This window comes from Apodemus sylvaticus, chromosome 13 (assembly GCF_947179515.1).
Source record: "Apodemus sylvaticus chromosome 13, mApoSyl1.1, whole genome shotgun sequence".
In the NCBI taxonomy this organism is placed as follows: Eukaryota; Metazoa; Chordata; class Mammalia; order Rodentia; family Muridae; genus Apodemus; species Apodemus sylvaticus.
Window position 1 is genome coordinate 48,065,092 of NC_067484.1, and position 25,119 is coordinate 48,090,210.

Consider the following 25,119-nt stretch of genomic DNA (forward strand, 5'->3'; position numbering starts at 1 on the left):
CCACACTGACATCCAGGATCAGTAAAAAAAACTGTCTCAAAAGGAAAAAACAAAAACAAAAAAACCAAGGTGGAGACTGATCATGAAAGACACTTCTTGATTTCTGGCCTTTATTCTGTGTGCACAAACCTGCACATATAGTATGCGCACGCGCACATACACACACATACACACACACCAGACACACAATATTTTCAAATTTTACCTTTCCAGCAGTGGCAAAAAATTCTCCATCTGGTGAAAATTTCATTAGGTGGACCTGGGAAGCAGTTCTGTAAATTAAAAAGGTCTAAGAGTTAATTACCAAGGAAACTAGGCTCAAAATAACTAGTACTTTCCAAATTAAACTCCAGTAACTTCTCATGATTACAGAATTTTAGGTAACAGTTTCACACTCACTTTTCCCCTTATGAGATGGGTCTTGCTCTGTGGCTCAGGTTGGTTAAACAACCAAGTTAAGCAGGCCTGTTTCTAACACAGCTGAAAAAGCAGAGCACCACTAGTGACTCTAAAGGTTCACACAAGGTTTTTGTTTTGCTGCTGAGAAATTTTGTTTTGTTTTTTCCCCCTTTTTTGGTGTTGGAGATGAACTCAAGGGCCTGTATAAGCTAAGCACATGCTTTACTAGAGACTTTCTCCTGACTTTTATCTTTTACAATATTCCAAAAATGAAGTAGTTACTAAGAGAAACTTTAAATATGGATTTCTAACTCATGCCAATGCAGGAAACACCTAGCATTCAAAGGTAAAATTAAGAATACTCCAAGTTTGAAACCAGCTTGGCCTATACTATGACTACTTCAGGTAAGCCAGGGCTATAATGGTGAGGCCCTGTCTCGAAAACCATTTTTAAAATTTTCCCTAAGAATCACACAAGTAATAATTGTTAAAAAGGAAACAAAAACAAAAACAAAAAAACCTTGACAAGTCAAACACCCAAGTAATAGCAAATTCTCTCTGAGAGAATGGTTCAGTTTTCAATCTGGATACCTAATTTCCTATATGTATTTTTTTAGATGATGTTTTTAAGTGAATTTTGCCTTCATCTGGGATAATATTTACTTAATGAAAGATTTCATGTATGCTAATAGGAATTTAAATAATCATGAACTCAGCTACTCAGCTTCACCTACCTACTTGATACATACTTGCCTTTTCTTCTCAAAGTAATTTTGATTCATTATTCCATACAGCCTTCCCCTCTTAAAAATCAGCTAGCATTATCATGGCTTTCCTTTCTTCATTCAAATTCACACTTAGATGTATCCGTGCCAAACTGATGAGCAAAACATATCAAAACAGGCTTTTTCCTTCTTTTGGGTGCTGTGCTGGGATGAAACCTGGGGCTTAATGTCTGTGCTAGGCCAAGCATTAGACCACTGAACTCTATCCATCCCCAGCCCAACTAGAGGAATTCTGCCACAATTCTTTTCCAACATAAGTAATCTCCCCTATCATTTACATATAATAGAGATTTAAAAAATTAATGGATGAAAAGAAAGTGGAATCATTAACACCACAGCATTCTTTCTCAGACAAACACCTGCCAACATATCAGCACATAGATTTTCACCTTCTCTTTCCAATCCCCTCATTCACTTTCAGCAGAAGAGAAGCAGGAATATGGGTTAGACAGGCAGCCATATTTATAGTTTACATTATAACAGCATTTACTTATTTTAAAATGTAACCATTTTCTGCATCTAGGTGCAAAGAAGTGTTTGTGTGTCTAAGTATACAGACCTATATCATTATTTCATTGGCTTATGGTTTTCCATGGTATGCCATAATGATTTGAAATACTTACTGGTTCACTACTATATTCTCAATTTTGCTGCAACAACAAAGTGATGCAATGAGAGGTAAGGGGTGTAAGCAAGCAAATATTCATGCCCCACCAGGAGTTCTAGTTTGTTTTCCAACATTATATTAAACATCATGGTAAAAAGCAACTTAAGGAATGGGTTAATCTTATCTTACAACTTACTGTCTGTCATGAAGGGAAGTCAGAGCAGAAATTCAAGGTAGGAACTTGGAGGCAGGAACTAAGCAGAGACCATGGAGGAATGCTACTTACTAGCTTGCTCCTCCTGGCTTTATCTGCTTTCTTCTATACCGTAGAGGCTACCTGCCCAGGGACAGTACCACCTACAGTAGACAGGGCCCTCTGACATCAGTTATCAATTAAGAAATGTCCTGCACCCTTCCCTTTCTAAAGGGAATTCTGATGGATATATTCAATTGAAGTTCCCTTTACTGGGATGACTAGCTTGAGTCAAGCTGACAAAAACCCAGCCGACACAAGTATTCTCGCTCTTATCCCCTTATTGTTTTTAGGCAGAATCTCTCACTGAACTTAGAGCTTGTCTTTCCACTAGACTTGCTGACCCATCAACAAGTCCTTGGGTCCACATCCTTCTGCACCCTACCATATACCCATTATGTAAGTGTGATATTACATAGGGATTCTAAATCCAGTTCCTCATACATGCATAGTAAATATTTACGCAACTTAGCCATCTCCCCAGCTTGTTCACTCATTTTTACTAATCTGGTTAATCTTTGGGATATTCCTAAACTAAATTATAAAACTGTGCCACGAACAGTTGTACATGCCTGTCATCCCAGCACTGTTAGCTTACAGGTGATTTGTTTCTCCCAGGAACCTACATGAGCTTTATCATCACCCGCCGTTATTATTTGCCACTCCTAGGTGTGGCCTACAAAAGGGCTGCTCTTCACCACCACCCCTTCTGCCCTTCTCTGTCCTCAAGGCTCTGTTCCCTTTAGTCTGCCTCTGCCCCTTCCCCAGGTCCTCACTCTTCTCCCTTCCCCCAAATAAACGTCCCTTATACCAGGTCTGAGACTTGGCGTGATTTCTCAGGGGTATACCTTGGCATGGGCCAGCCATGTTCCCCCCACCCACTGCTACATTATATATAGTCCATAGCAAGCACTTAGGAGACTGGGACAGTAGTGTTGTGAGTTCAGGGCCAACATATCAAGATCCTTGCCTTTTCTTAAAGCAACAACTACTCTTTTTAAAAGCAAAGCAAAACTTCATATTCCTATTCAATTGTTTACAATTGTTTACATAGTAAACAATCATGACAAAGGTACCTGGGCATTGTGGTGTTTGAATGACAATGGCACCCTAGATCATGTTTAAATATTTGGTCACCAGTTGGTGGAACTGATTGTGAAGGATTAGGAGGTGTGATCTTTTATAAATTGCCTTGGTCCTGGTGTTTTGTCACTGCAACAGAAAAGTAACTAGGACAGCAGCAATGCTAATATTTCCAGCTACTGGGGAGAGACTGAGGCTGGAGGATTACTTTAGTGTACAAGATTGGCCTGAGCAATATTCCCCAAATGACTCATGGTGATGTATGCACAATCTCCTTCTATCATTCTGGCCCTGCTCATATCACTCTAGCCACAAGTTAAACACTCAGACACGGGGAACTTTGTCCTCAATGACACTCATTTCCTTCAGGTTGATTCTCTAATGTGACCTTCAGCTCTCTTTCACTTACCTTGCTTACTTTTGTCTTCAAAGCTCTTATTCATCTAAAAAATGTCTTCAGTGTTTTAAGCACATCACTAATAAGGAATGTGGTCAAAACTGAACTTTGAGATGCACTCTAGTCATCTCAATTACTGTTCTCAGGCTTTTCTACTTGCTTAATAAGAAACAGTATCAAATCAATAGTTATCATGCCTATCTTAAGTTACTATTGCATTCTCTGAACTTTAACAGTTCTTACAAATATACAAAGTACATTTTATATTCTCACTTTATTTCATGGAAATCTTTGGATACACCTATAGGAAAGGATAAGCACAGGCTTATCCCCTCCCCGCCAAGCGCCCCCTTCCCCGCTTCAATAACTTCAAAACAAATGCATGGTGGCCAGAATAGCTCAAAGTTCACATCTCGATCTATAGGTATGAGGCAGCGAGAACACAAAAGTAAAACCTTGTCTTTCTAAAAAAAATTATTTATGCAAATTTCTATTCTCTCTCCATATATTAATGTGTTTATACCTATGATACTTCTGCAAATTTAGTATATAAATCTGCCTTTAGTATATACAGGTCTGTAATTTGGTATCTGATAACACTCTACTACCACTTCATATAAATGGAGTAAGAAGAAAATCCACTTAACATCCTGTTATTTCAGTTTACCTGTCTAACACTGGACTTCCCCTAATTGTTCAATGAAACATTTAAAGAATTTTGAAGATACCTGGAACATTTTATGTAAGCAACAAATATCTGCTGAATGACAGAAACCTGAAAATGCTAATCAAAGTATACAAAATTTAAACCTAAGCTATATTTAAATTCCTAGAAAAAATATTAATAATCTAGTGTTCTCATTAACAATTCACCTTTTACTCTGAACACTCACTACTAATAAACATTACTCATATTTTTCTTTCTAAACACTTCACATTTATTTAGAAATAACTGCTTCTTAAAATGTCCATTAGTTATACATATCACAACTTTTAAAAGTCTCTCTTCCCATCTTCATAACTCACTACTGTTAACTAGTGATCTAATCGTTTTTTAACTAATCTTACTTTTAAAAAAAGGTATTAACTCCAGAACTGCACCTATTTCCCCTCAAGTTTTTATTTATTAGAGAAATGTTTTATTTGAATAGTCAAACCTATTAATTTCCCTTCTCTTTCACTTTATAGCTGTGGTGTCATATTTAAAAATCTATTTTCCCTACTTCCAATTTGCCTACACCATTTTTCTTGTCCAATAGCAACATGAAATAAATGACTAACGGCTGTGTGGACAACTTGGAAGACTCAGTCCTTTCCTTATACCACATGGGTTCAGGGACTGAACTTAGGCTGTCAGCCTTTATAATAAGCATCTATGGAGTAAGCCATTTCACTGACAACCTATGTATTTATTGTATGTAACCTTTGGCCCTAACATCTGGTCACAGTGACTAGACTAAAAAACTCACATATACAATCAACTTATAAAATAAGAAAGAAAGAAAGAAAGGGAGAAAGGGAGAAAGGGAGAAAGGAAGAAAGGAAGGAAGGAAGGAAGGAAGGAAGGAAGGAAGGAAGGAAGGAAGAAAGAAAGAAAGAAAGAAAGAAAGAAAGAAAGAAAGAAAGAAAGAAAGAAAGAAAGAAAGAAGAAAAAATAAAGAAAGAAAAAAAGAAAGAATGGAAGGAAGGACGGATGGACAGATGGACAGGTTGACCAGTTAAACTGTCTAGTCAATTACTTACTTGCAATGCCAAATGCACACCCAATCTCCAAAGTTCAGATCTGCTTTATCTGAATTTTCATCTTCAGTTTGCTTTCTTGAGTTAATATTACACCAAAGCTGTAAACAGCTGGAACCAGTTAAAAGACGATTACCTAAAGAAATATACATATATATGAATAGCGTTTATTATGTAATATACACTCAATAATTTCTTACAATACTATAAAGTACAATAGAATGCATAAAAAGAAACTGCAAAAGAATAATTTGGGCTTGGCTAGATGGCTCACTGGGTAAATACATTTGCTTCCAAGTCTAAGACCTGAGTTCTATTCCCAGAATCTTCATAATGGGAAGACAGAACCAACTCCTCCAAGCTGTCCTCTGATCCCCATATATGAATCATATCATGTACACACCCATACATACGTACACATAAAAAAGAAATGTAATCTTGATAAAGAAATGTGTATGTTTTAATATATATTTAATATATTTATTAAAAACAAAAGAATAATTTAAGAGCTTGAATCTGTCAACATCCTTCTATAGGAGGGAATGATCCCATGAAATTTGTAGCCTTCCCTTGAGGATTATAACCAGAAAATGGTAGCTGGTAGGAGCCAATGAGGAACCACCCCTGCCTGCCTATCTACAGATTTTCATTCCTGAGAGAGAAAAGACACTTTATTTTGTGTTACAGTCACTGGGAGAGAGCCCAAACTCTTGGAAATAATCTCTCACTCAATATGCTGTATGAAACCCTAATAAAATGCAATGAGGAAGGAAGGAAAGAAGGAAGAAAAGAAGGGAGAAGGGAAGAAGAGAGGGAGGAAGGGAAAAAGAAGGGAGATGGGACTAAAGTAGGGAAGGGGAGTGGAGGAAGAATAAAGGAAAAGAAAGGGGGAGTGCAAAGAAAAGGAAGGCAACAAAAAGAGTGAAAAAAGTGTTAGTCTAGAAAAAAAGCACAAACTTTAGAAAAGAAATTTAGAAATCCATGTATATAACTCATTTACTTAGCCATGAAAATTGGATCTAGTTGGATAATCTTTGAACTTCAGTTTTCTTATAAATTCAAAGTTTTTTAGTTATAAGGATTAGCTGAAACTTGTACAAAGTCTGTACAAGGAAACCTGCAAAATAATTTTCATACAGCTTAGAAGAAGAATGTGGTTGTCTTATCTCTTGAATACCTGGACTCCTACCTTCTTCTGAACAGAGAATGAACAACAACAGAACAATCCTCTGGATAAGGAAAGGCCAGGTTTTAGGAGTATTTGTAGCTTAAACTTTCACTTTCAAATTTTAACAGTCATGTAATTACACTATTCTGCTGTAGAGACTACATGAAAGACAGACTACATGGAAAACAAAGATAATACACTATAAAATTAGCCAAAGGCCCATGAATGCAAAGTCTTTCTTGGATCCTCTACATGCTACTTAAAGTAGTAATACACAGATAAGAGACACACATCCCCAAAAAACCCTACAGCAATTCTGACCCACAAAACATAAGTAGAAAAATTAATGTTGCTTTATGCTATAAAATATTTATTTTTATTTTGTATGTACATTTCTGTCTGTCTGTATGTCTGTGCACATCCTTTAGAAAGGAGTTACAGATGGTTGTGAGCCACCATGTGGGTACTGGGAATAGAACTGGGATCATCTGGAAGGACAACCAATTCTCTTAACTGGTAGCCATCTCTCCAGCCTCTCCACCCCTAAGTCATGTATTTCTTAATCCAAATACATAGCATAATACAGAATCTTGTCTCAGAATTAATTTTATATATTCTGCCCTAATTGTTAAAAGTCTACTAAAAAGTCAGGTCAATGAACTCTTTGTCAATGAAATCTTATTTTCCAGAGAGAAGTATCTTTTCCAAAAGTAGTAGGTATTCTGCATATCATTTATCATGTCCTATCATTTACTAGAACTTGTATTTGCCTTCATTTCAATATAAATTATAAAAGGGAACAATTTGTCTTATTTATTTTTGCACTCACCACTGTCACACAGATAAAATACAGAAGAGTAATAAAATTAACTAGTTAAATGACATTTGTTGCAGTTATTCTTGTTAATTTCCTTACCTGCGGGATCCCAGTTTATATTATGTGCTATTGAGTCCAGAAAAAATTGGCCACTTTTCTGCCACTGATTATAAAATTCCTAAAATCAGAAAAAAGTTACTTAGCTAATTATGATTAGCATTTTTTAATCAAATGAACAAGTCACATTTGCTGTGCTCATAATAATGCACTTGTTTTTAGGAACAAAACAATTAAATCAGGAGAAATATGAGTTACATCAGCACTTCCCAACTTGTAAGTCACAACCATCAAAAAACACATATTTCAGATTGTCTTTGGAACTAAGACACTATTCAGTAGTAAAATTACAGCTATGAAGTAGCAATAAAAATGATTTTATGAATAGGGATCACCACAACATAAAGAACTGTATTAAAGGTTCACAGCATTAGGAAGGTTGGGAACCACTGATTTGGATAATAAAGACCTCTTTAAAAAAGACTACTCAGACTGCCTGCTGCTGGGGTCTAAAAGTAAGTATAAATAACCAATAAACATATATTTTACACCAAACATTGCTTACATTATTTTTATTTTATTAAAGTCTAGAATTTAACTTTAAGTGTGTAGAAAAGATCAACTAATTTAATTTAAATATCCTCAATCTTTCATCTCTAAGATACATTACTTCCTTAATATGAGACTTTCCCACCTTTTATTTGAACCTACAAATCAGTAAAATAAAAATTCATGTATCACTATATAAAAATATTAAAACTGGGGACTCATTACCACTTTTTGTTTGTTTGTTTTGGGGTTTTTTTGATTTGTTTTTTTTCGAAACAGGGTTTCTCTGTGTAGCCCTGGCTATTCTGGAACTCACTCTGTAGACCAGCTGGCCTCAAACTCAGAAATTCGCCTGCCTCAGCCTCCCAGAGTGCTGGGATTACAGGTGTGTGCCACCACTGCCCAGCTTCATTACCACTTTTAAGAAAGAATTCCTGCAAATTGTCCTCTGGCCTCCATAGGTGGACTCCTCCCAGTTAAATAAATGCAATAAACACTTTAAAAGTACAGGTTAGTACTGTTAATTAATGCAGCAGTAAAGCAGTAAAGGCCTCTCATACTGGGTAAACTAGATAACCCATATATGCTAACAGAAATCAGAGAGAATTTTGGGAGCTCTTCATGAAACTGAATGCTGATGAGTACTCAGCATAATGGCACTTGCCTATAAACACAGCCTTTCAGAGACCGAGACAAGACAATTGAGAGTTCAGAGCTAATCTGGACTAACAGTAAGTTCTGTGCTTGTCTTGTGCTACGTGGCAAGATTCTGTTTCAAAAAGAGCAATAAAGTGTAAGGGGGATGGGACAGAGAAAAGGTAATTTATAAGATAGTACTAAGGGTATTTCTACCATTAAAATATCACTTAATTCTCTATATTTCTGATCTTTAATATATCATCCTTATAACAACTCTATTAAGAATGAACAAATCCCAGATAATTTCAGAGTTGAGCAAAGAGAATCATAAGGTGGTCTCTAATTAAATCTCATTGGAGCCCAGTTTGGTGGTACACGCCTTTAATCCCAGCACTCCTGAGGGAGAGCAGACAGGTCTCTGAGTTCAAGCTCAGCCTAGTCTACATAGTGAGTTCCAGGACAGCCAGGGCTAAACAGAGAAACCCTATCTGGGGACAAAAAGCAACAGAAAGAGACAGCAATCCTATAATTTCTAATCCTATCCCTCCACTTCCCTATGCTGCTGCTTTCATGCGGCTTAGGAATCACTGGTTTAATCTTCACAGGGACTACAGAGGCACAGAGAAGAGCACTGAAACACATGAAATCTAAGTACATACTCCAAATATTTATAAACTATTAGTTAACAAGCTTTCTAATTTCTTATATACTTTCCTTATAAAGAACACCATTTATTCATATGACAGCAACTACATTACATAATATAATAAAAGCAAAAATGAAAGCCCTAGAAATGTTTTAATACTGAAAAAAAATCATGTAACTATAAGAACAGTAAACATGAAAAGTCAGAAAAAGAGTGCTGTATAGACCAAATAATAAGGTGCCACTTGACTAAACAAGGTGTCTCATAGCAGCAATAAAGTAACTTCAAAACTTTATTTTCTATTATCAAATAAAACTGTCAAAGGAAAACAAAACACTTTATGATGTTTTGTTGACAAAATTTAGTCCAATTCTAATAAAAATTAAATTATATTTTAATATGAAAATTGAATTTAACATGTATCTTCAATTATAGTCCATAACTTATATTAGTTAAAAGTGTGGTCATTTTGATTCCTTTATATTAGAGCTATTTCAATTACTAAAATAAAATAATAAATTACTGACCAAATTTTTCCTTTTTTTCGGTAGACTGACTGGTTCAAAAACAGAGATAACGTTTCCATAGGATGCTGCAATCTTTTGAAAAGAAAAACAAATATAAATTTAAAATACTTAGAGATCAAAAGAACAAATGAAATAACTATTGCAGTTACATTTAAAATATGCAAATACAGGATTTCCCCTATCGGTACTTAAGAATGTCTGTTTGGCAGACATCACATGGTATTAGAATCCCAGCACTATTACCTTTTTTATATATACTCAGAGACTTCTCTATCTGCATTTAAACTACACATAACATTATCTTTTGAATAGTCCTATGGTCAAGAAATGAAAAGATCAGTCATAAAATACTTAGCATGTAATAAATAATGTACACTATAATGACAACTATTTTCCTCACAGAGGAAGCATGCAAAAAAAAAAAAAAAACTTTGCCAAATACAAAATCTGACATAATTTTAAAATGAGTTTCAAGGTTAACTAGCTTTGGAATTCATAATTATCCCAAAATATAATTTAACTCCATAAAAATAAAACAAGACCTATTCTTTATAAATACATTGAGTACAATTCTTAACATTTTATGTTTTTTAAATTTCTTCCTTTTTCCTTTTTTATTTTGTGGAGGGCAGGGACACATAATTTGAACCCAGTCTCTGTGCAAGTATCCTGCAAATGAGCTACATATTTAAGTCCTTCTTAAATCTACTCTTTAAGTCAGCAACTACAATAGCTTGAATGAACCTATCAAAATATCAGAAATCAACTAGACATGATGGCATAAACCTGTCATCCTAGAATTAAGAATAATAAAGGAAAAGAATCATAGATCAGCCTCAGATATACAGTTAAGACCCTATCTCAAAAACAAAACAAAAATTAAACCAAACAGATAACAAATAAGTAAATAAATAAAAAAGGCAGGCAGCTGTGCTTGGTAGAAGCAGGCTGATATCTGGGAGTTCAAGGCCAATCTGGTCTATAACGTTCCAAGCCAGCCAGATTTAAAAAAAAAAAAAAAAGTAGAGATAAATAAAAGATCAATATGTTCTAATGGAGAGAAAGAGATGAGGATATTACATATTCAAAAATTCAAAACAAGTATATTAAATGGAATGAGTTTATAAAATACACAAATCAGCTGCACTGTGTTGAGCTAGGAAATACTGTGCTCTAAGTATGTCTTGGTTTTGAAAATGTAATTATTTATTCTATTTTAAAATGAAGGCATATTATTAACACAGTTATAAAGATTAAAAGAAACAACACATATTTACATGTGACTCTCATTACCGACTTATCTAGAAGTGTTCTATAACAGAATGATGAACACAAGACTAAAATATAGGTCTGAGACATATTATACAATGATTTATGCCAGTATGAACAATTTGAAGTTTTCCAAAATAATAAGAAATTTTGAAGCTGAAAAACAAGAAATATACAGTTACACTTTCTCAGAATAATTTGGTGGTTATACAAAGAAAAAAATGTTAATGACAAATGTTGCTGATGGCAAGTAGTATTTTCTTTCTTAAAGACAGCCAGAAGTCTTAGCACTAGATCCTAAAAATTTTCTTCCTAATACTTTACAGACCAATTCACCTATTCTTAATCAACCCTATGGTCCCCTATTCCCAGGAGGTCACCAGATGAATATCAAACTATCAAACTTAGTCCAGAGGGACACAGCATCCAGCACAGAACTCCTGAACTCAAGAAACCCTCCTGCTTAGGTCTCCAGAGGAGCTAGGACTACAGATATGTGCCATCCTGCCTGGCTTCCTGAGACTTTAAGAAAGGCTTTGACCATAGCACTACTGTTACTTAAAAAAAAACAAAAACAAAAAACTTATCTTTTATTAGTTTGATCATAAAACCAAATTACTTCCTCCTAACCTAGATAACTGTATAATTCAGTGAATCTTTATGAAAACCTTTCACTGGAACCTATCACATTTCCAACATTACTTAGCTCCATGAATCTGATTGATATTTAAGTAAGTTTTTAATAATAAAGATGAAAAGGGAGCCCGGTGGTCTGAAGTCCCGACCATCTTGGCTACTGTGGCCATGCAGCCAGCTCAGCAGTGGAGCGCAGGGATCACCAGAGTGGGGGATCACTTGGGATGCAACCTGCCGGGGTTCCTTCTGCGTGTGGGAGCTGGGCGGCATGTATCCTGCAGAGAAGTGTCTGACTTGCAGGGAGTCCCGCAGTCCCAGGTCCGAGGTCGCCACCATCTTGGATCCTGTGACAAAGCAGCCAGCTCTGCCAGGTATGCAGAGGACACCAGAGTGAAGGATTGATCAGAACACATCAAGCCTGGGTTCCTTCCGCATGAGGGAGCCGGGGAGTTCTACAGCTGCCTGGGCATGTATCCTGCAGGGGAACATCTGACCTGCAGGGAGTCCCGCGGTTAAAGGGAGCCCAGTGGTCTGAGGTTTCCACCATCTTGGCTACTGTGGCCAATCAGCCAGCTCAGCGGGGGCGCAGGGAACACCAGAGTCAGGGATTGCTTGGGACTCAGTCGGCCTGGGTTCCTTCTGCACCCAGGAGCTGGGCAGCTTTACAGCTGTCTGGGTATATATACTGCAGGGGAACATCTGACCTGCAGGGAGTCCCACGGTTAAAGGGAGCCCGGCGGTCTGAGGTCCCCACCATATTGGCTCCTGTGGCAAAGCAGCCAGCTCAGACAGAGACCTGTACCACATCTGACACGGGGAAGATCCCACTTCCTGATACTCTCTAGAGAACCGGCAAGAGCAGGTTGATCTCCACTGACCCTTTCCATCAGATGTGGTAGACCTGTGCCACATCTGACATGGGAAAGATCCTACTCCCTGATAAACTCTCGAGAATGGACAGGAGCAGGTTAGAAGCCGGGCATTCAAGAACCAGCAGCAGCAGAGCATTTGAAATCCAGCAGTAAGCCCTGTCCTGGACATAAATAAATCTCTAAAAGAAATACAGGGGAACATGACTAAGTTAGAAGCCCTTACAATGGAAACACAAATCACTTAAAGAAATTCAGGAGAATATGGGTCAACAGAGAGAAGCCAATAAAGAGGAAACACAGAAATCACTTAAAGAAATGCAGGAGAAACTGAGTCAACTGGCAGAAGTCATAAAAGAGGAAACACAAAAAAATCTATTAAAGAAATACAGGAAAACACAAACAAACAAGTGAAGGAACTGAGCAAAACCATCCAGGATCTAAAAACAGAAGTAAAAACAACTAAGAAATCATAAAGGGAGACAACTTTGGAGATAGGAAACCTTGGGAAGAAATCAGGAGCCATAGATGCAAATATCAAAGAATACAAGAGATAGAAGAAAGAATCTCAGATGCTGAAGATACCATAGAAACCATGGACTCAATAGTCAAAGAAAATGCAAAAAGCAAAAACCCAAAAAATTCCACCAGAGGCCTCCTACAACAGATAAACAACTTCAGCAAAGTGGCTGGATATAAAATCAACTTAAGCAAATCAGTTGCCTTCCTATACTCAAAGGATAAACAGGCTGAGAAAGAAATTAGGGAAATGACACCCTTCACAATAGCCACAAACAATAAAAAGTACCTTGGTGTGACTCTGACCAAACAAGTGAAAGATCTGTATGACAAGAACTTCAGGTCTCTGAAGAAGGGAATCGAAGAAGACCTCAGAAAATGGTCCATGCTCATGGATTGGCAGGATTAATATAGTAAAAATGGCCATCTTGCCTAAAGCAATATACAAATTCAATGCAATCTCCATCAAAATCTCAACTCAGTTCTTCATGGAGTTAGAAAGAGCAATTCTCAAATTCATCAGGAATAACAAAAAACCCAGGATAGCTAAAACTATTCTCAACAGCAAAAGAACTTCAGGAGGAATCAGTATCCCTGACCTCAAGCAGTACTACACACAATAGTGTTAAAAACTGCATGGTATTGGTACAATTTCAGGCAGGTAGATCAATGGAATAGGACTGAAGACCCAGAAATGAACCCACACACCTATGGTCACTTGATCTTTGACAAAGGAGCTGAAACCATACAGTGGAAAAAAAGATAGCCTTTTCAACAAATGGTGCTGGCTCAACTGGAAGTCAGCATGCAGAAGAATGTGAATTGATCCATTCTTATCTCCTTGTACTAAACTCAACTCCGAGTGGATCAACGACCTCCACATAAAACCAGACACACTGAAACTAATAGAAAAGAAACTGGGGAAGACCCTTGAGGACATGGGCATGGGGAAAGTTCCTGAAATTTACACCAATAGCTTATGCTCTAAGACCAAGAATTGACAAATGGGACCTCATAAAACTACAAAGTTTCTGTAAGGCAAAGGACACTGTCAAAAGGACAAAATGGCAACTGACAAATTGGGAAAAGATCTTCACCAACCTACATCTGACAGAGGGCTAATATCCAATATATACAAAGAACTCAAGAAGTTAGACCCCAGAGAGCCAAATAACCCTATTAATAAATGGGGTACAGAGCGAAACAAAGAATTTTCACCTGAAGAACTTCGAATGGCTGGGAGGTACCTTAAGAAATGTTCAGTATCATTAGTGATTAGGGAAATGCAAATCAAAACATCCCTGAGATTTCACCTCACACCAGTCAGAATGGATAAGATTCAAAGGAGACAGCAAGTGTTGGCAAGGATGTGGAGAAAGAGGAACACTCCTTCACTGCTGGTGGGATTGCAAGATGGTACAACCACTCTGGAAATTGGTCTGGCGGTTTCTTAGAAAACTGGGCATGACACTTACAGAGGATCCTGCTATACCACTCCTGGGCATATACCCAGAGGATTCCCCAGCATGCAATAAGGACACATGCTCCACTATGTTCATAGCAGCATATTAATTTTAATAGCCAGAAGCTGGAAAGAACCCAGATGTTCCTCAGTAGAGGAATGGATACAGAAAATGTGGTATATTTACACAATGGAATACTACTCAGCAATTAAAAACAATGAATTCATGAAATCTTTAGGCAAATAGTTGGAACTGGAAAATATCATCCTAAGTGAAGTAACCCAATCACAAAAGAATATACATGGAATGTAATCACTGATAAGTGGATATTAATTAGCCCAGAAGCTCTGAATACTTAAGACACAATTAACATATCAAATGATTCCCAAGAAGAAGGAAGAAGAGGTCCCTGGTGCTGGAAAGGCTTGATCCAGCATTGTAGGGGAGTACCAGGACAGAGAAGTAGGAGGGGGTTGATTGGATACCGGGCAGAGGGAAGAGGGCTTATGGGACTTATGGGTGGTGGCGACCCGGGAAAGGGAAAATCATTTGGAATGTAAACAAAGAATATAAAAAATAAAAACATAAAAAAACAAATAAATGTAAAATAATAATAGTAGTAGTAGTAGTAGTAGTAGTAACAACAAAAGATTACAGAACTACAGAGCTAGGAGAGCAAACACTAAAACCATGAAAAAAAACCTCACAATTTTATAATCCTAAAAAGAAGAACATGTTAAGGTCTAAACAAGAGGCAGATATATGAGAGATATTTGTAACTACACTGAAAAGAAGAGCTGTAAAGTGACAAAAGACAAAAGTAGTACAACAAATGGATAAACACTGAAACAGAAACACCTCTTATCAAAAGTATAAAGGACCTAACATGGTGATGTGTGCCTTTAATCCCAGCACTAAGCAGGCAAAGGCAGACAGATCTGTGAGCTCAAAGCCACCTGGTCTACAAAGCAAGTTCCAAGTTAGGCAGATCCTGTCTCAAAAATCAATAAACAGGCCTAATTATTCAGTGCTACTTTAAGGTGTGTGTTGCCTAGTATGACTCCTAGCAGGATACTCCACACAGATAGTTAAACTGATCAACAAGAACTATGCTGTTTTGTATTTGTTGTTATTTTTTTCTATTTATTTATTGAATAAATATTATTTATTCAATTTACTATTTTTACTTTTCATATACAGAGTCCTGACAGTTTTTAATTCCATATTTTAGTTTATGTACCCTTTCTATGTTTTCCAGAAGTTACTAGAATAAATATCTACCTACAAATAATGACTACCAAATGATTTGTCTTTTGATAATAATGTTATTTCTTTCCATTTTAAGGAAGCTAACAACTCAGGTTTTAGTTTTACATTAATTCTGTATTCTAATGCCAAAACAATAAGCTTTAGGCTTATTTATAGATAGTAAGTATTATGTTTCTATCTCAATTGGTAAAGATTATACAACAACTTAAAAATTACACAAAAACATAGTTCGTAACTGGGTATGATGGTTTATGCCTATAATCATACATTCAACATATTCTCAACATTCAAGAGACAGACAGTAGGACTGCAGTAAGTTCAAGACAAACTTGGGCTGCACTGTGATTTTTAGAACAAGCTAGGTTACAGTATGACCTTATCTCAAAGATCAAAATCAGTTGAAGAGATGGCTCAGTGATTAAGAGTACTTGCTACTTTTGTAAAGAACCTAGGTCTGCTTTCCAGAATCCAGGTCAGGCAGCTCACAACCACCTGTGAAGTCCAGATCCAGGTGATCCAAACTCTCTTCTGACATCCATGGTTACACCCCACCATGACCCACAGAGTCTGCATAAATACACTCAGGCATACACATAAAATAAATATTTTAAAACAACAACAAACCACCACCAGAAATCCTGACATTCTCCAAAATTCATCTTGGAGAGCCAAAGAAATGTATAGCTTTGTCCTTGGAAAGGAGGTCTTAATCGAATAGGAGATAGATATTTCAAAGATTATTCTGACAAAAATCTGCATATTACCACAAGATTACAAACCTTGCCTTGTTGCATGGAACAGTCTACACATCCCACTTGAATATTTCCATGCTTAGCGCCTGGGATGATCTGTAATCTTTCAAAATTACTTCCCAGTATTACAATGTCACATCCAGATGCATAGGCCTAAAAAGGTAAAATAAAAATGATAGACATTTCAAAAATATGTACAAAACTGGTATTACACATTGTTTAAAACATATAAACTGTAACTACTTCTGAGACAGCCTTTGTTAGAACTATTTTCTTTCCTTCCTATATATAACTCAACTACAAATCAACCCCATCTGATTCATCGTATGCATTTCTTTCATCTTAATTGAATGTTCTCTTCCCTGTTTGTAACAAAATCATCTGTCTCTTGTCCTACTGTTAACAATCCAATTGCTTAAATCCTGTCTGTTTTCAAACCAAAAAATGACTTTTAAAGATGTTTACTGAATCAAGTTAACTGCTTGAATTTTAGTTTCCTACTATACTTGCAATAAAGTCCCCAACTCCTTCCTTACCATGACAGAGCCCTACATGATTATCCTTCTATAAATTCATCTCAGGCACTTCTGCCTGTTTCCTTTCCTCTCCTTTCATTGCTCTTCCTTCTGGTTTTTTCCCCCCTTTAAAATCAAACATTTCTAACACCATACAATCCAAAGATGCATAGTCTGAATGATCTTCTATCTCTTAAGACCACCTGACCATAACGTGCTTAGTCTTTAGAGCAGTAGACGCCATCTCAGGCTCTCTTCTTCTTATTTGTTCTCATGTATTTACTGCTCCCTACACCTCACTAGTTGTTCAGAAATGCAATGACAAAGAATATCAGAAATGCAGAACTAGGCTACAGTTTAAAAATAAAAACATTGGGAGTCAGGTGGTGGTGACACATGCATTTAATCCCAGCACTTGGGAGGCAGAGGCAGACTCTCTGTGAGTTTGAGGCCAGTCTGATCAACATAGTGAGTTCCAGGCCAGTCAGGACTATATAAAAAGCACTTGACTAGAAAATTTACTAATTAATTACAGGAGGAACAGCTAAACTCACTAGAGAGTTCTTCCTCTAAGGCTTTGGAAATGAGGAGTAGCTAAATATTAAGATCTTTTCCACAAAAGCAGGAGTTGAAAAGTTGTTTGAATAAATCTGTCCACGTATTTGGATGTAAGACAAAGTACTTAGGATTCCTACTGTATAAATTGCGAATAGAATTGATAAACCTCAAGTATAACAAGGCAGTTCTACAGGAAAACTGGCAAGAGACTAGAGACATTTATTAAAATACCCAAAGAAATCACACTTATCTTAACTTGCCTTCCGCTCTGGAAGCGTTAAACGGAAGATACGAAAGACTGCATTCAAGGACATAGGTTAAAAGGCTATTTCATTGAGGAGGTAGAGCTAAAGACAAATGAAGAGGTCTGAAAACTATTTAGGAGGTAAACTATACAAGATTTGGAAAGAAAGTTGGAGGAGGTGCTGATGTTCTGATGAGCCTCAAGCTTAGAAAAACAGCTAGGGCTGGGTGGCCGTGGCACAAGCCTTTAGTGCCAGCACTCGGGAAGAAGCAGGTGGATTTCTGAGTCTGAAGCCACCTGGTCTACAGACAGGACAGCCAGAAACCCTGTCTCAAAAAAAAAAAAAAAAAAAAAAAAAAAAAAAGGAAAGGAAAAGAAAAAAAGAAAAAGGAAAGAAAGAAGGAAGGAAGGAAGGAAGGAAGGAAGAAAAGAAAAAAGAAAGAAAGAAAGAAAGAAAGAAAGAAAGAAAGAAAGAAAGAAAGAAAGAAAGAAGAAAGAAAGAGAGAGAGAAAGAAAGAAAAAGAGAAAGAAAGAAAGAACTTGCAACAATTCTCCAAAGATAATGATATAGGGAAACAAACCAAACAAGGTGGCAAGGTGGGAAGGAGAGGTTGTAAGATGCACCAATAGGGTAAACTGAATCTAAACAATGAATTTGAGTATTTGTGAAACCTTTAAGTGAAAATTCCAAGGATCATTTAAATTTATTTGTATGGAATTCTAAGACAGGTTACTTACCACTGCAGGTAATATACTCAGGAAGTGAATACAGAATGGAAGACCAAGGTCGAATTATCACCCTGAAAGAACACTTACAAAGAACACTGAGAATGAGTAGAAAAAAGAAGAGAGGAGAAGAGGAGGAGGAAAAGAATGAGCTATAACTAAGCCAAGGAAAACAAAATAATGGTGAACTGACAAATGCAAAGAGAAAGCAGCACAGAGAAGACATTTACTCTGATGTAATTATGACAACTAAGGAGACATGATCTACCAGAAAATACTGTTTTTAAGATGAAAGTTTTTAGCATGTCTTAGAAATTCCAAGAAAAAGAGGTAGATAATAAAGGACCAAGGTTCCACACAGAACTTGAAAAGATAAAATCAGGAGCACAGAGAAAGAATTTAACCTGGGACACTTAAGACAAAATACATCATTCATTGTATAGAGACAAAAATAAAAAAATATAAAAACTCCAGGTGGATGTTTATATGAGTAACAGAATTTTGGGATGGGAGGTTTCAGAACCTGAGATAAAACAAATGAACAGATAGATGGGTGGGCAGATTCCTGGGAAGGTTTTCAGTCCCATATAAAGCTGGCAAGTATGATTGCATTTTCCAGTTTTATTTATATTATCTAGGAGTGCTCAAGAGCCAACTAAGAGCAGAGGAACAAACAGGAGCAAAGAAAAGAAGTGTATTGGATTTGGTTAGACTCAAGAAAATAAGAAGGTTCAAAAACTTTTTTAAAAAACTGTTGTCAACAGGAGTATTCTTAAATTAACTCATGTCAAATTACCTAAATTATAAGATGTAGATATCTAAAAATAACCATGCTAAATAATAAGAACAAGGTTGAAGGTCTGGTTTTCACATTCTTTAGCACAAAAGTGGTATGAATTCCACAATCACAAGTTGACTGTTAGGTAATATAAAAGCACAGAGAGTAATCAGAGGTAGTACATGCCCTTGCATGCAAGAAATCCAGGTTTCATTCTCTATCATTAATCTCACTAATGCACATCCAAAATAAGTGGATGCAGTTTCTCAAAGAAGCACATTAATTCTGTTGCTGCTATGTTTTCTAATATTTGTGGAAAATGGAAACAATGCCATGTTTTAATTTGGAGATAGTTTTTTGTTTTGTACTTTTTTAAGACTTTTGTTTCATTTTGTTTTCTAAGACAGAGTTTCTCTATATAGCCCTGCAACTCACTCTGTAGACCAGGTTGGCCTTGAACTCAGTAATCCATCCACTTGCCTCCCAAGTGCTTTGGTTAAAGTATGCCAGCACTGCCTAGTTTGTTGTTCGGTTTTTGAGTATATAAATATATTTTTGAGTATATATATATAATGCCTATTCTAACACTGTGTTTGGTGTGGCTGGAGAGATGGCTCATCGGTTAAAAGCACTAACTGTTCTTCCAGAGGTCCTGAGTTAATTCCCAGCAACCACATGGTGGCTCACAACCATCTGTGTTTGGTAATCAAATACGGTGTCACAAAATACTCATATATGAAAATCAGTATACCAACTATTTCTGTTAAATCTATAACCAAGCCAGGAGAATGGTATATATAATAATCCCAGCACTTGGGTAGCTTAGGTTCAAGGTGCTATATAGCAAAGTCCTGTCTCAAAAAAGGAAAACAAACAAACAAAACCCCAAATGCTTTGTTCTAACCAATGAAGGTACTCAGCTGAAAGCCTTCCCAATAAGCACTGGTAACATTAAGTTACTAACTCCAAGAGAACACAGGTTGCAATACACAGGAAGAACTAAGTCCTGTGCACTAGGAAGCTTCAATTGCAAAACCATTCAAACCTTCAAAGTCTGACAAGTAATCTGGAATATTATAAATTTCAAAAATATATCCAAGGTTGTAAAAATGACTCTTCTAATTTGGAAACTGGTTTCCCTAAAATGCCTGGAGTTCATTTTCATTAATCTTTTAATCAATCTATAACTGGCAAATGCCCCCAAAAAATTCTTTCTTAAGAGTATGTTCTGGTTAAATGACTAAAGTTTGATTACATTGTAATCAATATTTATTCTTTCTTTTTTAAACATAATATTGACAATTAGTATTCTTTTAATGATTTTTATTAAGTATATTTATTCCTAAAAAAATCAGTAACTGATAAATAAACAAACAAAACTTTAAAACAAAGCCCCACTTATTTATAATGGCATTATAGGTACAATGAACAGTTTTCTCTTCCTTCAGATAGGTACAAAGCAAACTTTCCCCTTCTATAACCTCTCACTCACAAACACTAATACAACCCTACACAAACACACAAACCATTCATAAAACATTTCTATCTTCCCAATACAGCAATCATGCTGGCATTGATAAAGCACCCCATAAAATAAAACAAAGAATGATTTACTATCATAGAAAGTTGGGGAAAGAAAACACTTATGTTGTTTCCCTACCAACACCCCCATAGAATCATAGTTGCAGTTTTCAATTTATAATCTAAATCTCGTTTGCTATAAGCACTGTGTTTGTCTGTTATTAAAGAAAGCCTGAAGCTATAAAATATTTGCTTTCTCTCCATAGAGTAAGAAATTCTAAATATTAGCACTATCTTCCTATCTCTTAAAAATTAACCTCCTTGAATCAGCAAGATAGTTCAGAGAGTAAAGGTACTTGCTACAAACCTGATGACCTAAGTTCAATCCCCAGAACTCTGAGTTCAATAACCAGTGGATGAAGAGAACAATTTCCCACAACTGTCCTTACACTATGCCACATATATAAATATAAATTGATTGAAACAAATTTTTAAAAACTTAAACTTCCTTCCCATTTCTTTTAAAACACATTGTCAGCACTAAGAATGGATGAATTACAAAAGGGGAAGTATTTTAATTTATTTCAGCGTTCTTCAGAAAATATTAGAACATCTAGATTCTAATTAATGGTGTCTCTTTTTAAATCACTGTGTCTTGTAAACTGAGCATTTTCTCCCTCCAAAAAACAAAAGCTATTAATAAGTCAAGATTAGAACATTCACACAATATCATAAACAAATGAGGGAAGTGTGACTATAACCAAGGAAAAGAGTTTTGGCTCGATGTACCCAGTGTCTCCTCTAATTCTTCACTTTATGTTGATGCTAAAATGTGTAACAAATGAACTATGATAAAATTTCAAGAATTTTGTAGAAATATTGTATTGAGACTCAAGTCTAAATTATTAAAGCAATTTTTATCTGCACTGCAATGAGCTTCTGTACCCATTCATCAAATCAGCCACTTTTTATAAAGTACTTTCTAATACAAAGTAATATGAATTAGATACAATGAATTATAACCCTAATTTAATTAAGAGTTGACATTTCATATAACAAACACCAGAGTTCCATTAAAAAAATTAAGAAGTTAGAAGAGAACTTGCTCAAAACAAACAAGCAAACAAACAAAAAAAAAACAATGGCCTGTGGTCCCTGCTAGTCAGCAAATAGATGGGTGTGTGTGTGTGGGGGGGGGGGGGGGTCAGGAGTCCTGGGCAGTATGGCAAGGCCCTGCCTCAAAAGAAAAAGTGAAAACAGGGCTGAGGCTGGATAGAGTTCAGTAATAGAAAGCTTCTATAGCATGTAGGCATATGCAAGCAAGGCCCACTGGCTTCATTCTTAGAACAAAAACAAAAGCAAAGTTTAAAAAGGTTAAAAAAAAGAATCATGTTTAAAACCAAACCAGGTTATGACTCAACTATTAAGTATCACTACGACCTCAGTAACTGTCCAGGCACTTACATGAAGCCACTGAGGATACTCAAGCAAGGCAAGGTTGCTTAGTAATGAAATAAACGCATTCTGCAAGCAGGAGGCACATGGTCATTGCCCACTAGAAGCTTTGTAAGGGCAAATCCAAGCTAGTGTGATGGCACTTGATGTAATAGGAAAAAAAAATTGAATGTTTTGATATGCTAATCTATATTAGTAATTGTGCATTTTAAAACATGAAATTGTCAAATTCAATTTGCAGTCTGTCAAAACTTTAAGCAGGAACCAGAGTCTTGTTTTTTGAAATCCTTCAACACAAGTGTTGCACTATTTGCAAATGTGAAAGGGAAGAACTGCAAACACAGGCTCATCTTCAGAAAAATCACAAAGCACCACAAAGGAAGAAAGAATCCTTCAAGGGGAGGCTGCAAAATCTCAAGTCCATACTTCAAGTCTATACTTGAATACTGCAACATAAATATTTTTATTCTTTGTACATTATATATCATTAATTTTGCTCTTGCTGAAAAAAGAAAGAGAGAGAGAGGAAAGAGAAAGGAAGGAAGGAAGGAAGGAAGGAAGGAAGGAAGGAAGGAAGGAAGGAAGGAAGGAAGGAAGGAAGGAGAGAGAAATTCAAAGGCTAGGGAAGGGTGGAGCTTTGCAAAATGCTTGACTAGAATGAATGCCAGAGACCTATGATTTGATCCTCAGGGCCGTCATTAACACTCACACAAAAGAGGTTAAAAACAAATCTCATGGAAGAAACAACAGACTGTTCATACACATGAAGGAGAAAATGGGCAATTTCAAGACAAAGAAATATAAGCTGCACCCATTTATTCAGGAAAGTAAGGGCAAGAAACTTGCTGAAATGGAACTCCAACTGGCTGCAGGAGGAAAAAGCACGACTGTAATCTTTCAACTGTCGCCAATTAAAGGGACCTGGGATCTTTATACCAAACTACCGTAGCTATATGTGTTTAGGTATCTAATGTGTGGATCAATGTGTGTGTAACTTTTTTGGTTACATGTTTATCTAGAAGCAATCTGCAACCGGCTTAGAGGAAGGTCATCACAGCTTGCTTAAGGAAAAACTGACTTTAAAAACAGAAGTGGGCAACAAGTTACATGGTAGAATACAGTTACTATTTAACCCTTACCTCCTGAAAATTAGCATGAAAGCAGTTTGCCAAGGTTTTATACACTAATCCATGCAGGCATATAGGTGGGCCATCAATTTATACACTGCTTTATGTACATTCAGAATGCCTTTTTTAAAAGTTCTTAGCATTTGCCTTGGAGAAAGCCCTCATCAAGCTTAGGGGATGGCAGAAAAAGACAATACATCATTATCCTAGAATCTCTCACCAGGAAGACATCCAAAGAAACCTCCTTGGCTATATTTCCTTCCTTAAGGAGAGATAGCAATGTCCAGCTGTGGGGTGACAAATGAGACCAATCTCCTCCCCTCACTTCCCCTGAGAATTTTAGACTAGGCAAACATCAAGAATTAGAATCTTGACAACTGCTACTGTCATGTGCCACTCCATTGGGAAGTCACAGCTAGCATAACTCTAAAAGTACAGTTTAAGCATTAAACGCCTAAAGCACATTATGGTGAGCCATACTTATTCTAACAAAAGTCTGAATCAATCTCTCTCTCTCTCTCTCTCTCTCTCTCACACACACACACACACACAGAAATTAAAATCTCTAAGTCTGGGGCATGTTAAGCTGTTTGTATTTTAGTTGTACAAAATTAAATTTTACACTTAATAAAAAAAAAGTTGTAGCTAAACTCATCAGCACTATAATTACATTCAGATGAGAAGTCTGAAGTCCACGACTGACTTGTGACTTAAAATTATTAGAAAAGCTAAACTAAGATGGAAAATGTCATTAAACCCATAAAGGCAGAAATGTGAGGCTATCTTTGTTCTAACTGCTGGAAATAGACTAGAAAAGCAAAGCAAAGTCACATTGGCTAAATCTTAACCTGCCCTTAGCAAACAGGAGATATGCTGAAAATACAATGGTGAAGCCCTCAGGGATTACCTCGAACATCCTCAAGCAAAACTTTCCGAGGATTACAAGGCTGCTGCCTCTGTAACTCAAAGGAATGAATGGAGACTATTTTCTTTGCAAAGTTATTCTTTGGTGAACTTGAAGGAAGATAAACAGAAAGGCGCTGTTCTCATTAATATTGCCATTTAAACTAGCTTAATAATCAGTAATCGCTTTAAGACACCCACTCTTTTAACTACAAAGACTTGACCTTAGAACCTTGACCTGAAAAAAAAAAAAAAAGAATGAAGCAAATCCGAACTACTGAATCTAAATTAATTCGATATTCCAGGCCTATGCAGCGGGAAAATCAACACCGTCCCACCCACCCCCGAGCCCCCAATTCGTCCTTCTTCTAACATTTTGGAGGAACTACTCTGGCCCGAAGGAGTCAGTCTAACATTTTTTTTTAAGCCCCCAAACGCGCTAACTGGAGCGGAGGCCGCGCGGCCTCTCCCGCCCTCACCGTGAAGCGCTGCTCGCCGACGCTGCCCACCGCGAAGCAGTGGTCGCCGGGGTTCACCGCGCCGGTCAGCACCTGGTGCAGGTTCATGGCGGCGTCCTAGTCCCGCAGCAGACGCCGCCGCGGCCAGCTCATGCCCGTGCTCAGCCGTCTCCCAGCGCCGTCCCCTAGGGGCGGCGGCCGCTCCTCCGCGGCGGTGACAGGCGCCCGAAGCCGCAGACGCTCGGTCGGGGCCCGCGGCTCATCCCGAGCCGGGCGGCCGAGGCCTGAGGGGGGCGGGCCGGGTAGCGAGGGCGGCGTCGCGATGCTCTGCACCTGTCACGGCAGCTCAGGTAAAAGCCGGCGGCGTCCGCTCACCGAGCCGTCCCGGGC

General features: G+C 37.1%; 1 protein-coding gene across 6 annotated transcripts in view; it reads right to left on the minus strand.

The window, feature by feature from the left end:
• Positions 1-24,855, minus strand: part of Dmxl1 (Dmx like 1) — a 158,013-nt gene extending 133,158 nt beyond the window's left edge. For 5 of the 6 annotated variants that reach the window (XM_052155925.1, XM_052155921.1, XM_052155924.1 and 2 more), the window contains exons 1-6: positions 24,751-24,855; positions 16,472-16,597; positions 9,668-9,739; positions 7,349-7,427; positions 5,268-5,400; positions 206-272 (exon numbers count right to left, since the gene is read on the minus strand). In XM_052155925.1, coding sequence (XP_052011885.1) covers positions 206-272; positions 5,268-5,400; positions 7,349-7,427; positions 9,668-9,739; positions 16,472-16,597; positions 24,751-24,837 — 564 coding nt within the window. In that variant the 5' untranslated portion in view covers positions 24,838-24,855. Of the gene's footprint in view, positions 1-205; positions 273-5,267; positions 5,401-7,348; positions 7,428-9,667; positions 9,740-16,471; positions 16,598-24,275; positions 24,300-24,750 lie in introns of those variants that run through there. The other variant, XM_052155923.1, reaches the window with a different exon arrangement.
• Positions 24,856-25,119: the final 264 nt, after the last annotated feature.